The 14,191-nt window shown below is 34.3% G+C and overlaps 1 protein-coding gene across 1 annotated transcript; it reads right to left on the bottom strand.

Annotated features, from left to right (window-relative positions):
* Positions 1–726: 726 nt before the first annotated feature.
* Positions 727–13,056, bottom strand: LOC131954235 (uncharacterized). The gene is made up of 5 exons (XM_059317800.1): positions 13,005–13,056; positions 8,606–8,717; positions 7,602–7,669; positions 1,922–2,038; positions 727–1,770 (listed from the first exon to the last, which is right to left on the bottom strand). Exons 1-5 carry the CDS (start codon positions 13,053–13,055, stop codon positions 1,750–1,752), a joined length of 369 nt encoding a protein of 122 aa, XP_059173783.1. The 5' UTR covers position 13,056; the 3' UTR covers positions 727–1,749.
* Positions 13,057–14,191: the final 1,135 nt, after the last annotated feature.

The following is a 14,191-nucleotide window of genomic DNA, read 5'->3' as shown; positions in this document are numbered from 1 at the left end:
TTCAAATTTAGCAGGGTGTTATGTTTCTAGAGAAATCATTACTAATTGGGCAACTGGTTGATTTCAGAGGTGGGAGTAGATTTATTCAATACATACCAAGCAATTCCGATAAGTATGGAATTAAAATATTTTGGGCCTGTGACTCATGTAACACCACTAAAAGGGTGCCCATATTTTGTCAAAGAAAAATAAAGTTCCCTGCCAGCAAAAGGATATGTCCAGTTATTTTAATTTTATCTAACAACTGTGCTCTCTGAGGTGCAAATTATTAAAAGGTTCTACTGTTCTATTATTTTATTACTAAAGTTGATTACTTCAATCCTGTTTGATATTTTTGTTACTCAAATACCTTCAGATTATTTTATAGTTAAACTTTGAAAATTTAACACAATGACTTAACCCACAATGAGTAAAAACAAATATTTAGAAGCCAGTTTATAAGTTAAAAATATTTTTTCCCATTCGAAATTGTGTACGGGTGTGTAAAACCCAGTTGCCAGGGAGCGTATAAAAAAATTTTTTACGCATATTTTTAAAATTTACAACCTCCAATGTGTTCATCCCAACCACCTTATAGATGGGAATGAGGCCCAGAAAAGTTTATAAAACGAGACTCGAGATATGACTCGCAAAAATATAGCGACTTCGGGTCGATTACACCCAGTCGCCGGGGAAAGATACTGAAAAAATTTACATATAAAAACTATACTCAAACTTTTTTATCAAGTAGCTACATGTTTTTATTTATTTTATTGACCTATCAAGCATCTAAAACTTGCTAACGTCATTTTAGAAAAGTTGGTGCGTTGTTAAAGAAAAATGCCATTTTCTTCGACCGGCCTTAGAGCTATTTTAGTGATCGCTAAAGTGTTTTGTTGAGTTCGGCCATTTTTGCCCACACGCCAGCATGCTCAGAAATGATAAACAGTTTAGTTCTAGTGCTTTAAAAAGAAAAAAAGGACCACCTGTCTGAAAATGCTAACTAAAAATGTATACGTCAGAATCACAAGTTAATTTTAAAAATTTCTTCGTTTTTTTTAACATTTAAAATATTTTGTCTTACGCATTTTATTTGTTTAGTATCCCACGAAAGGCTATTCAATTCTGCACATTTTACATTTACAGGCATTTGTAAAGAAATACGTTGAACTTGAACGGTCAAAAAAAGGCCAGTTACTTGACTGCCGTTGAAAAATAATCTGGGTGAGTTTTAGTAAATGAGATATGTGTAATAACTATAAAAATTACACATTGATTAGAGCTTAAAATCTACTCTTTAATGGTACCAAGCTTATTACTATTCGAGCCCTTTTTAATTTTTATTATCGAAACTATGAAATGAACCACCGTTTAACATACCTATAAGTATGCAAAGGATAGTTTTGGTTTGAACTTGAATGCCCGGGTAGGGGTTCAAATTTTTACTCTAACAGGGAAACAGGTATTACTCTAGGGTTCATTAAAAAAGATCCTATGAACCAACCCTGCTTTGATATAACGTTGTAGGCAAAAATAATGAGCCGTTCTCACCCACAGCCTAATAAAAACTGGCGTTTTCATGTAGAAATAAATGTGTATGTAATATTGTAATCAAGGTTTTTTTAACCACCTACAACAATAAGAAAAATGCTACTTTTCAAACTGCAATTTTGATCATATACGCAAGGCTGCATTAAAACCAAGTAGTCAAGCTTGCAATCAGGTCACACAACAAAAACAAAGACTTCAATTGTCCAGATTTTATTTATCTTAAAACATAACCATCTGTCCCTGAAATTAGAAAGAAATTGTACATCAGAAGGGATTACTCATAGCTTGTAGAGTATACAACAGTAAACCTAACTCAAAAAGGTGTCTACAATAAATAGAAGCACTAATTAAAGCAAATATCAATGCATTGCGGTCAATTAATAATAATTACCTTTCTTTTCTTGTCTCCTCCTAACTCAAAGTGTTTGCAGCGCTTGATTGGTAATTGTTTCCTATATTTACATTCAGTGCACTCCATACGAAGGACAATTTTTCTGGTAGTTTTAGCCTAAAAATATAATAGGTGAAATTAATCTGCTATGTTAATTCTAGTAGTAGTTGAAAATAAGTTTAATTGAATTTGTTTTCTTGTTCTATCGCGAGTGGTTTATTTTCTACAATTTTTTTTATTAGAGTCGAGATATTTTAAATAACTGGCAATTTAAGTAGCGGAATCAAATCTAAATAAAATACCTCAGCCTTTGAATCAGGCTTTATTGATAATGTAACTATTGAAAAAGTGAATATGTTGAAATTTGTTTTAGCACTTTAAATAAAAATTATACAACTATTATAATTTGCTGTTTATTTCAGGGTTCATGCTCAAAAGTTCAAATAAAATTCCAGGAGTTTTCCAGGACTTTTCCAGGAGTTTAAAAAAAATTCAAGGAGATTTTAAAAACAAAAAAGAAACCCAATTTGTACATTTAAAAAAAAAGCGTACTTAATAATACATTTAATTAGCTAAGCCAATGCAAAATTTAATTTCAGTAAAAGTAAAACTATATTAGTTACATATTAGGATAGAGGCTAAATCTGACTACAGACCAGTTTGAATTTTCAAAATCTGACCATAAACAAAATAGATTTTTCAGACAACCGGTATAGACCCTGAAAGAGAAAAAATACTGGGAGGGTATGGACCAAATTTTAAAGAGTTTTCACTATAAAAGAGGTATAAATGCAAGCAGACTTCACCAATTAATATCATTTCGTGATATTTTATTGATTTTTGGATGCCAAATCCAATGATGCTAGGCTAGTCGGCCAACCCGATGAACGTGTCAGACGAATATTATGTAATTTCGGAGACAAAAGTCTGGCAAGATTTCTTGATCTATGCCCGAGGATTAGTAACATCAACTCCACAAAATGAAGGGGGAAGGGAGGTGGGGTATGAAACCACCGTACGAGTGTTACACAACATCAAAGGCGACGATCGTCAGCTTGTCGCGTCACGGCACGGAGTAGTGGGGGCGGGTTGAGCTATGGATGTTACGTTGGAAGTTACATACCGTGTAGGATGGTCAGTGTCTTACTCCACCCACCCCAGCCCATTTTAGTAGATTTGGCAAGCTAGTATTAAGCGTATTAACAATTTTTAGTCAACCGAAAAAAAGAGCCACTGGAAAAATTTAATTTATTTTCTAAATCCATTTTTACGAAAAATTAATGTATAATGTATAAAATAAAATAATGACAATGATACGTTACGCGAATCGGCATTGTTTGATTGGGTCGCAGCTATCCGGGTTAATTTCTAAAGAAGATTAATTTTGATGATTAGTCCTGAGCCGTAAGTACTACTACAACTTTTTTTTTTTGCTGTTTCAATAGTTTAAGACAAAGTTATGAAACATGCCTGTCTACTTTAAAAATCCAATAGCCGACAAGTCGAACACGGGAACACATGTAGGCCTATCTATCTTTAGAATTTGTTTATAGTATCATCCAATCGGGTCAATCGCCTAGCGTCACGTGACCACACACTCGGCTGTGCCACACGATGTGTAGATCACGGCAGTGCGATTCAGTCGGACAACGGCCGATGCGTTTATTTTAATTTTCGTCCCATTTAAAAACTACTATTCAATTATTGGCGGAACAAAATCAAATAATTTCGGTCGGGTTTTGCGCCGCGGGTTAATAAAATTTCATGAGATTTCATTAGAATTTTTAAAATTTCAGGAGAATTCCAGGAGGTTTTTATATTTTTTCAAATTCCAGGAGAATTCCAGGAGATTTTTACGTTTTTTAAGATTCCAGGAGTTTTCCAGGACCTCCTGGAATTTCAGGAGGCCGCACGAACCCTGTTATTTACATCTTGTGATTAGTGTAATTTTTATTTATTATTAGTATATTATGCTATTTATTAACCTCATTAATTAACTTAGACCAATTTTGTGTATAACGCTTTCTTTTATATTAAAAAAAAAAAACGTGCAGTGGTTGAAAAATGTGTTGCCTCCTTGTCGGGCCATTGGGCAAGTAAAATAGCTTTGACACATCGGACGGTAAACGGCTAAGTAAACGAATGCCATATACCATTGAACTATTCTGTAACAATCTTTAACAGAAGCAGCACAAATTCCGCCAAGTGTTAGTGTCAAAGCTACTTTATTTTTTACAACTATTTATTTCAAAACCCTGTTTTGACATTTTTTATGTCAAGGCTGCCTACACCAAATAAAAAAAAAACCAGTTACTAAATCACATCTTTAACTCCTTCCCCAGATCCTCAACAAAGTTAAGGGACCCCCAACATTTGTTTGATTTTTAAAAAATCTGTGTTTCTTAATCTAATTGGTTTTTTTTCATTGTATGGTGATTCTGAAATTGGGGATTCAGCATGCTGTAATGAAATGACTAAATTCATAACCACTGAATAATGCTGCTATTAACCTTTTCATCTTCATGAGAATGTTGGTTCTAGGGAAATAATTTTTAAAATAATTTTCCTCCCGGAATTATGTACCATCATTTTCAAAGATTACATGAGCTTTGATTTTTATAACAGGAGCGAATATTTTCTTAGAAAACATCTATCAATGAAAACGGTTTCCATAAATTTGAAAATAAAGAAACTTATTTATTTGCTAGTGACAAGAGAAGGATGACTAGACAATTCTGGTCTTTGTTGCAGCTTAAATAGTTACTATGATTATCAATTTTAAATTCAGATCTTTTTCATGGCAGTAAGCATAAAGTAAAAGTCTTTAACCATTGATGACCCTTTTTTTTAACTAAACAAGAAGTTGGATAGTTTCAGCATACTTTTACGGTCTTTAATTTCAATGGCGATTTTGAAAGATACAAAATATTAGCTTCTTTCTATCTCGAAATTTTAGACTCATCTGTCCTATTTTAAGTTGATTTAATATTAAAAATAAAATAAAATCATGCCTATAAACGTATTTAGGCATGTATTTTATGAATTATATATCTTAAACATAACCAAATTTATATCTAACTGTAAAATTCGATGCATAGTTGTTTAAACAAAAATAAAGTTGCCCACCGAAAATGACTTGTTTTGGATTTTCTCTGAAATATTTTTATTTTTATACTGTATTTGTACCGAATATAATATATTCTATTTAATACTGTTGGAAAGCCAGGTTTATTCCCAACATTAAGAAGTACTTTTTATCTTAATTTTCAATTTCATTTAGACAAAAACAAATATTTAGCGAAACTGTTCACTTGATCATACAGAGTTATGCTCCTTACATTGGGCCGTCAAGGGTGGTGTTATGGTAAATGAATGGGTCATTAATGGTTAATGAAAAAAGGTCGACAAAAATCGCCTTTCAAAATGAAGCTCTGTTTGCTATAAAAAAAGAGACCATCCAACTTGTTAAAATATTATGCAGGGGTGCCACTCATTTTCTAAGTGAATCCTGAAAATGAATCCCAAAATTTAACCAATCCTGAAACTAAAATTTGAAATTTTTGAAACCCTGAAACTTAATTCCGCGCGGGATTTCAAAATAAAATGGACTAATATTTCATTATTTTTGAGACATTTGATTCATATTATGTTCAATTTACATTCCTTTAAAATGGATTTATTTTCTTTGTAACAAGCTTCAAATAAAAAATAATCTTTAAAGGATTGTGCTTACAACAAAATTAGTTTACAATGTTAGTCCCATCTCTAGGCCTACCCGATAATGTGCTATTGTAGAACTCCCCCCCCCCCCCAGCCAGCTTTTATAACATAACTATTTAATTTTTTAGAACTTCCTAGCTTGAGTTAAAGTGTGTAGTCAGCCAACTGTTAAGTAACAATTATTTTGCTAACCTCTATGTCTTGTTGTTGAATAATAAGCCCACTATATGCAGACCCCTAATAAGATTGTCACTGTATTAAAATACAGGGTTGACTTACTGTAGCTATTCAAGGCTTTAATTATTAACAGCCACAACAAAAACCTTAAACCCTGTTTTCCCAATCAACACTAATGAGGTCATCCATAAATGATGTCACGCTTTTTTGACGATTTTAACCTCCCACCTCCCCTCGGTCACATATCGTCACAAAAAGCCAGACCCCACCCTCTAAAATGACGTCACGCCTCAGCCTACCCCCCCCCCCCCCCCCTAAAAATTGCAGTCGAATTTTTCTTAAAATACGATATTTTGCCAAAAATCTTGTCTGACCTCTGTCAACATATAGTATTTTAATCAATTCCTATTACACTTTATTGAAACAATATTCTTGACCGCGAAATAACGGCTAAAATTCGATTTCTAACATAGCTTTTGGATAATGCAAAAGTGTGATGTCACACCATCTGAACCCCTCCCCCTCATGACAAAATTACGGACCCCCCTCCCCCTACGAGTGTGACGTCATTTATGAACGACCCCAATGCCCCCACCTTTTATATACATGATGACGTGAAGAAATATCGTGGAAGTTTTAAGTTCACATCGCGGAATAACAGAATTAAGTTAATTTTAAAAATAATTTTCTACGCTAGTAATACTCATGTCAGAGATGTAGCCGCCCGACTAAGTGAAAAGCGGATTTTTTTTACAAGCGGTTCAGAGGGGGAAGTGATAGCGGCTATTTTCTCAGACACTGTACTACAAGATTTTTTAAACATTTCAATGACGTTTTACCAAAGTAAAAAAAAAAAAAAAACAATTAGATGTAGACCCTGCTAGATTGTGTAACTAAATTATAGCAGGCCTACATATTTTGTTTAATGATATAAAACGATGCAGTTCTAGTTTTTTTTTTCTTGAATCTATAAGTAGGCCCTAATTAAAAATAACCACGTTAAAATTAATCAGCGCTTGTGCTTGTAGAACTGCCTTGACCGAGAGACACGACTCAGACTGTGTTTGCGTGGTCTCGTGACGTAGGTCTTACGGTCAGCGCGACCTTGAAGAAGCGGGTAAGAGGTGGTAAAAAGTGACGGTAAAGTTGAGTGAAAACAGCACAGTTCTATTTCATACATAAAATAGTCCTCCAAATAGTTTTTTTCTTTTCTTTTGGTAATACCAAATACACAATTTTTTATTTTTTTTGATCGGAGCAAAATCTTTCGGTTGTTTTTTTTTTAAAGACGATCGGCGATGCTAGTAATGGTAGGATTTAGTTGTTTTTATTACACAGCCTAGCGGTATCCCATTGATGACATCACGTAAATAATGCAAGTTTAACCCCAACCCATATCGTCATAAATAGCCACACCACGAATGACTTCAAAAAGTTCCTTCTACAGCCTCACCCATCTGATACAGCCCATTTGTATTTGGTCCTTGGCGCACGCGTGAGATTGTTGCTGACGTCATTTACTATTCATTTTTGTTTCGGAAAAGGCCATTAGCGGGAGTGTTGGCGATAAAAACGATTTTTACAATGCCAAAATTTTCAAGCTTAATGCAAACCCGGAAATTTTCAAACTCAAATCTTGCGAATCCGGAAAGGGAAAAAAATATGATTCTCGAATCCGGAAATCCGGGATATCCCGGAATAGTGTCACCCCTGTATTATGCCAACAAAACTGAAAATTTTAAATGTATCTTTTTAGAATAATAATGGAGAAAAGAGTACTTGCCTTCTTTCTAAAAACTGGCTTGGACTGACCACCATAACCGCTCTGCTTTCGGTCATAACGTCTTTTACCTATAAGAAATGTTCTAAACTTAACTTTTTGGTTAATAAAATAGTCTAAACTCCATATGTATTATTCAGCTCTAGCGAATTGTAATTAATACCTACTGCTAATATCTAAAATAAAACTGAAAGTGCTATTCAAATGTGCTTTCCACTTATTATTGTTTTAAAAAGCCGTTCAATTAAACTATTTGTGCCCCAATTCTCAAAATTCAGTGAGAAGGAAACAGGAACACAGACAATTTTTAATCAGTTCAACGATAGAAAAAACAGATTTTTCACAAAGATAATTTGCTACTGGGCAATCATTTAATGATTCTAGTTATTGTTAACAGCGCAATAGAGATTCTGGGCGACATTAACTTTGTACATTTCTTTACAAACATAGTAAGAGCTGGTATTTGGGAGTTTTTAATCTGGTTTGGATCTATTTGCCAAGTTAATTGTTGCATTCAGCTAGATACAGTTAACATGAGCATAAATACTAAACTCCTGCGTCCAAGATAAATACATTTTATTCAGAAATTCCTCTATAATACAAGATGAAGTGAAGTATACAAAGGGTCATAACCAAGAGGTCCACAATGTCGGATTATCAAAGGCCAGAGACTCATTTATAAAGGTTAGCTCAGTCCAGAAAAAAGGTAGCCTGCTAAAATTTACTATGTAACAGACAAAGACTACAGCTTCAAATTGAATGTATAAACTTTATGTCACTTCCATATGTCAACTAGGAAAACAAGTTACATCAGGTCACAACAATGATTATTTCAAGCAGTGAATTGGAAATTCACCATTCACTCATGTGCATACGGTAAGGGCTGCAACTGTAAAAATACCTAAGCGACAAAAATGATATCCAGCATGCTTAATTGTTCAATTTTATCATTTGGCAAACACGGAAATTTTATCCACTGGTCAAACAGGAGACAGGCTAATAATTACCTTGGGCATACAAAGAAGCCTTTCCTGCTTTGTACTGAGTAACTTTATGTATTGTGTGCTTTTTGCATTTCTTGCCCTTGCAGAAGGTGCGTCTTTGTTTTGGAACGTTCACCTGAAAATTAATTGTTTAATTTAGTTAATATTTAAATTAAAGAAGTTAAAGTTAATCTAAAATAACATTGAAAGTCTTGAATCTCAATTTGTTTACCTTATAAACAACTTTCAAATTTATTTATTCTTTTACTATGTCATAAAAGTGGCAATCACAATTTTTTAAACATTAAGCTAATTTAAACTACTAATCTAGTCAACTTCTACAATTAAATTATGCCCTATCTTCATTTAAAGATTGGCACGGTAAAACTGAAGTCTCCAACTGTAAAGAGCCTAGATTTAGATTACTTGTAATTTGAAAGTTTTGGTTCATATGATGGAAAAAGAAATCTACCAGATTAGCTGAAATCAAAAAGGATCTGACATTTGAACCAAATTTACCACTTTGATAGCCAAGCCACATTTTTATTTATGCTTATGGAATAGCTGTGGACTGTAAGGGGTCATGATGTCACTATTATTAATTTTTACCTCCCACCACCCGTCACAAAAGCTAGCCAACAACCTCAATATCAAATTTTTTAAACAATTTTTTTTCCCCAAAAATATTTAATTTAAACAATTTTCTAAAACGCTAGAATTATGTTTCTAACATTACTTTTTAACAATACAAAAGTATGACAACACACTATTACGAGTGACATTTCTATGGAAGACCCCCTTATTAAAAAATATGTATGGTAATTTTTCACACACAAGACACTGTCAGATTCACATTAGACTATCAGGCAAGTTAGATAGCTATAAAAAACAATTTACTAAAGGGCAGTTTGATTTAGCTAGATCTAGTAGTACTGACACTGTACTGTCTTTTTACAAGTACTAGACTAGATCTAGATTCTTAGGTGTTGAAATAAAACACTGAAACTAGATCTAGGCCAACATTAAATTGTAGTATTACTCGCTAACTTGGAGGCGTAGTTGGTTGCTAACAACAATATGGCGTCTGGACCACACGCATGACTTCCAACGATTTGTCGTCAAAATTCCAGTGACCTTCTACAAATTAATATTTAAAATGTTAACAACGAGCAAAATGGCGAGGTTTTCACGTTATAACAACAAACTATAGGTGGCAGGGCTAAATATGCCAGAAAAGCATTTCAAAATTTGCATCGGAAAAAGAAGGCTAAATTTAAAAGTTGGTTTCGTTAAAAATACTAGAACTTTTTTAATATCAACCTGAGGAGTACAAAAATGAATTGAAGTCTGTAGAACTAATAGGTTTATAAGTCTATGTACAGGGTTCCTACACCAAAGTGAACTTAAAATTCCAGTTTTTCAGGAGAAAAACAAAAATTTCAGGACATAATTTAACGATTCACCCCGCCCTGAATGGAAGGAAGTTTTGACATTTCTCGAATAGGAAGTGGTCTTTATAAAATGCTATGTAGCATAGCATTTGTAATTTTTAAAAAGTAACTTTCTAAACCTTTAGTTGAGTTGAAGTAGATTCAATTTTGCGCCTTACACCTCCCATTTATAAGGTGTTATTCATAAAATTGCCATTTCCCCTCCCCATCAGGAAAATTTGGTGGCACTTTTTACCAGTCAGTATCCCACAACAGTTTTTATCTTTGTGCCACACAATTGAGGTAGATAAAGATCAGTGAGTAGAGTCGTGTCTTGTAGCCCCGTTTATTTTCTTAACTTCGACTGTATAATTCAATAGGCCTACTTCAGCATAAAAGGAGCTTTTTATAAAAAAATCCAGCAATAAACTAATTTAATAAAATACGTAAAAAAAACTTTTTAAAAAACCACGTTTTTCTTGTGGACTAAAAAGTAGAAAATAACTATTTACATACATTTGATGACAAAAAACGTGGGTACGTTCACCATCAAATTTCCCGACCCATCTGCCCGATGGTCCTTAGGGCGTAATTAAATTAAGCTAATTACGGTCTCTAATTGCTAGTTTTTATGATTGCATCTGAAATTGTTAGGCGAAAGTAGCCTGCATGCCAAATTTCAGATCTATAGAGCAATCAGAAGTGGGCTAATTTTCGATGTCAATTTTAACAACAAACAAACACACGCGAAGCTGAGTTAATAAAAACGTGTTAAAAATGTTAATCAAGTATATGTTTGCACTGCTGTTTTCAAATCAATGTTTACTGAAATAGTGAGAGTTAATTCACTTGGTAAAATAATAAATTTAGACCTTTGCTATAGAGAAACTTATTAAGCCTAGCAGTAGCAATTATAGCCATATCCCAGTGTTAAGTGACTTAACCCCTCCCCTCAATGACTAAATACATCAATATAGGCCAGAAAATAACTTTAAACAGCAGTGTCTGAGAGCAAGATTTGCTATATAAACAGCAGCCATTTGTAAAATAGAGTGGCTTCCCCCTGAATCTTGCGCTAAAAACTCATAAAAATAAAACTTAAAAAAGATGGCTGCTATAGTAAATATTACTAAATAAGCATGGTTGCATCTGATGGAAACATCACTAGTCTTCATTTATTACGGAAAAGTTTTAATTCATTTGTTTAAAAACAGGTACATAAATGAAACAAGGAAACATTTTTGTATTTTAAAAAACATAAATCCTCCTCAAAATGTGAAATTATTAAAATTTAAGGAGTCACCTGTTTTCACATTACAAGTCGCGGATAATATTTAGAATCGACCCTTGGAATCCCGGTCAGAACGTCCCGCCCCCCCCCCCCCCGGCGTGGCCTCAACCAACCGGCTCGTTGCATTGAGTTAAATATAAACTCAAAACAATAATATAAACAATCTCTTCTCGGTCAGTCAGACCACATACCACACACGCATAGTGTTGTGTGTCGTGCCTTAACCAAAATAAACTATCTCCCTTCATTATCATTAGATTTAATTAATTAGTTAATTAGGCCTAATTTGCTAATTTATAAAATTATGTATGATGCTATAGAAGTAGGTTAGTATAATTTTTTACTATGTATTTGTACTATTAAACATATTAAAGAACATCGTAGTTTTAATACCACCCTCTCCCCTTCTTGAACTCAAACTTTTAACCCAGTTTGTAAAGATTAGCGGTATGCTGTAAGGCGGCGGGTGGGTAGATACTCATTGAAAAAAAAAATCCACCGTGGTGCGTGTTATTGGCCTTGGGTGACGTTGGCGCTTGCTGTGAGGGGGATTTGTGTTATACTCGTTAAAAAAAAATGCACCGTGGTATTGGCCAATGATGACGTTGTCGGCGCAAGCGGGGAGTGGGGAGACGCTTTTATTTTAAACCAAGAACTAGGCGTTTCAAGGCTGTACTGAAAATCAAGGACTGGTATAGTCATGTCGAATTTAACGAGTGATGCTTGCTGGGTCTATCATACGATTGCTTGGCAATGGGAATCTCGTCGGTGAACTATTGGGATGCTGTCAATGTTATGCACAAAGTAACAGCTACCGAATTTAAAACACCGAGTGCATCCCACTCATTATAAATCTTTGAAATACAAATTGAAATTATGGATAGTCAAATAACTACTAATAACTACACATAGAAAAAATGGCTTTTTCGGCCCTTTTTAGCTCCAAAAACGCTGTGTTTACGGGTCACGTGCCGTAAGCCGTCAACCAAAACGCGTTGAAAGCACTCGTTTGGTTGGCGGCGGATACTATGAAATATCAAGGATTTTCTCTAAATTTTTACCCAAGTCGCGTGCGATTTTACGTACCCAAAACGATAGATTACCCCGAAATCAAATATTGCTAACCACTTTTTAAAATAAAAGATGGCTTTTGAATGACAATATTTTTTTTTAGCCGGGCTAATATTAGAGTAGAATGGCAGAGGAGTAATATAGTACTTTCAGTTTGTTTCTGTCTGAAACAAAATAGCTCCCGATGAAAGTCGGGAGCTCGGCATTTTCCGCTATGTGTGATAGGTTGTGGAACTTCACTACATCCATAATCTAGATCTAATTATAAATTATTAGGCTTAAGCCTATTCTATATTTTTATCAATAATTGAAAAGTCACAATACTGACTAAACTATAGATCTAGATTCCAGAATAATTGCAGGCATGACATGCTTATTTTTTAGAGGAAATAGTATTAAGTAAAATACCATTGTGCACGTAAACAAATGAGCTAGCGACGAACGCAATTCTTGTTAGGCCCTAAAAGATATGTGGGATTCTTTTTTTTACCACTTTAATTATTAATAATGGAATTCATAATGCAGATTTACACATCATAAATACATTTTCTCACGAACTTAAACCCTGGCGGTGAATATCTATGTACGATTGTAAGGATTTTAATTTTACGTAGTTATTTCTTTAACCTACCATTTTGAAGTTTACACGGAAAAGGAAATGGATTGAACTTTTCATGCGCATGACAACCATAAATCTATTTTTAAAATAAATTCGCATATTTCGTTTTCGTAATTATTGTAGAAAAAGTCACAGAAAAAAAAGTCACAGGAAAAAGTCACACAAATATTTTAAGAAATATTTGTATTTAATTATGGAGAATTGTAAAATTTTTGACGGGGGGGGGGTGAAAACAACTGCACAATTTACAGTAAAAAAAAAGGGGACTGACACCATGAGGTGCCGCACCGGTGACACTCGGCCGCGAAGCCACGCCTATTGTATAAATATAGTATTAACGAGTAATTTACGATTTCACTTGCCAGTTTTGTTAAGAAATGACGCGACTAGTTCTTAGTACGATTCTTGCAATTCTCTCAACTTCAACGTGAAAGATCAGATACTTTTACTTGATTGTGTTACATTTTGCCTGGATCCTCTGTATTAAATAGAAATAATCATCACGGATTTTTGTATCGCTATATGATCAGTTATTGTTACCGTTATTGAATAAATTGAATAAATAAATAAATTGAATATCATACAGTCGGAAGCGGGTGGGTGGAAGGTGATACTCGTTGGCAGTTGCGTAGCAAGGTCGGGTGTCACCCGGTGCTGCACTTAATGGTGTCACCCCCAGAGGCGTAACGACCCTTTCCGGGGACAAAGTTTCAATTTTCGATTTGCACCCCCCCCCCCCCCAAACTTGTGATTTGCACATCCCCCCCCCCCCCCCCCCTCAAATTTTCGATTTGCACCTCTTAAAACACTATTTAACACTCGAATTAATCACTTAATTAAGTGGAATTATCATTTTTCTCTATATATTTTGCTATTTTTTGCCTTAGAGTCACCCCCCCCCTAAATGGTGTCACCCGGTGAGGTCCGCGACCCCCCCCCCCCCCCCCCCCCCCTCACTACGCCTCTGCTCGTTGGTAGGAATTTTAAGAACTAAAAGGAATATAACTAGGCTTTATATATTTAAAATGACCTAACACAGATGTTTACTAGAAAATTAATATAATGTACCGCATAGATCATTTTTTTATTACTTGTTTTATAACAAGTCCTAATACTGCAATTTTCATATAGGCCTAGTTAAGCACACTAAACATACTAAACGAAGTAATACTGGTATAACACGACGACTGCTACTGCTT

This window comes from Physella acuta, unplaced genomic scaffold (assembly GCF_028476545.2).
Source record: "Physella acuta isolate Inbredline_101_S28 unplaced genomic scaffold, ASM2847654v3 ptg000982l, whole genome shotgun sequence".
Lineage (NCBI taxonomy): Eukaryota > Metazoa > Mollusca > Gastropoda > Physidae > Physella > Physella acuta.
This window is presented reverse-complemented; position numbering and strand designations above follow the sequence as displayed.

Coding starts and splice junctions, on each gene's coding strand:
- LOC131954235 (XM_059317800.1), bottom strand. CDS start 13,055: ATGCGCATGAAAAGTTCAATCCATTTCCTTTTCCGTGTAAACTTCAAA. Junction 2,039..7,601: donor AGCCAGTTTTTAGAAAGAAG/GCAAGTACTCTT, acceptor TTATATTTTTAG/GCTAAAACTACCAGAAAAAT. Junction 1,771..1,921: donor GAGGAGACAAGAAAAGAAAG/GTAATTATTATT, acceptor TTCTAATTTCAG/GGACAGATGGTTATGTTTTA.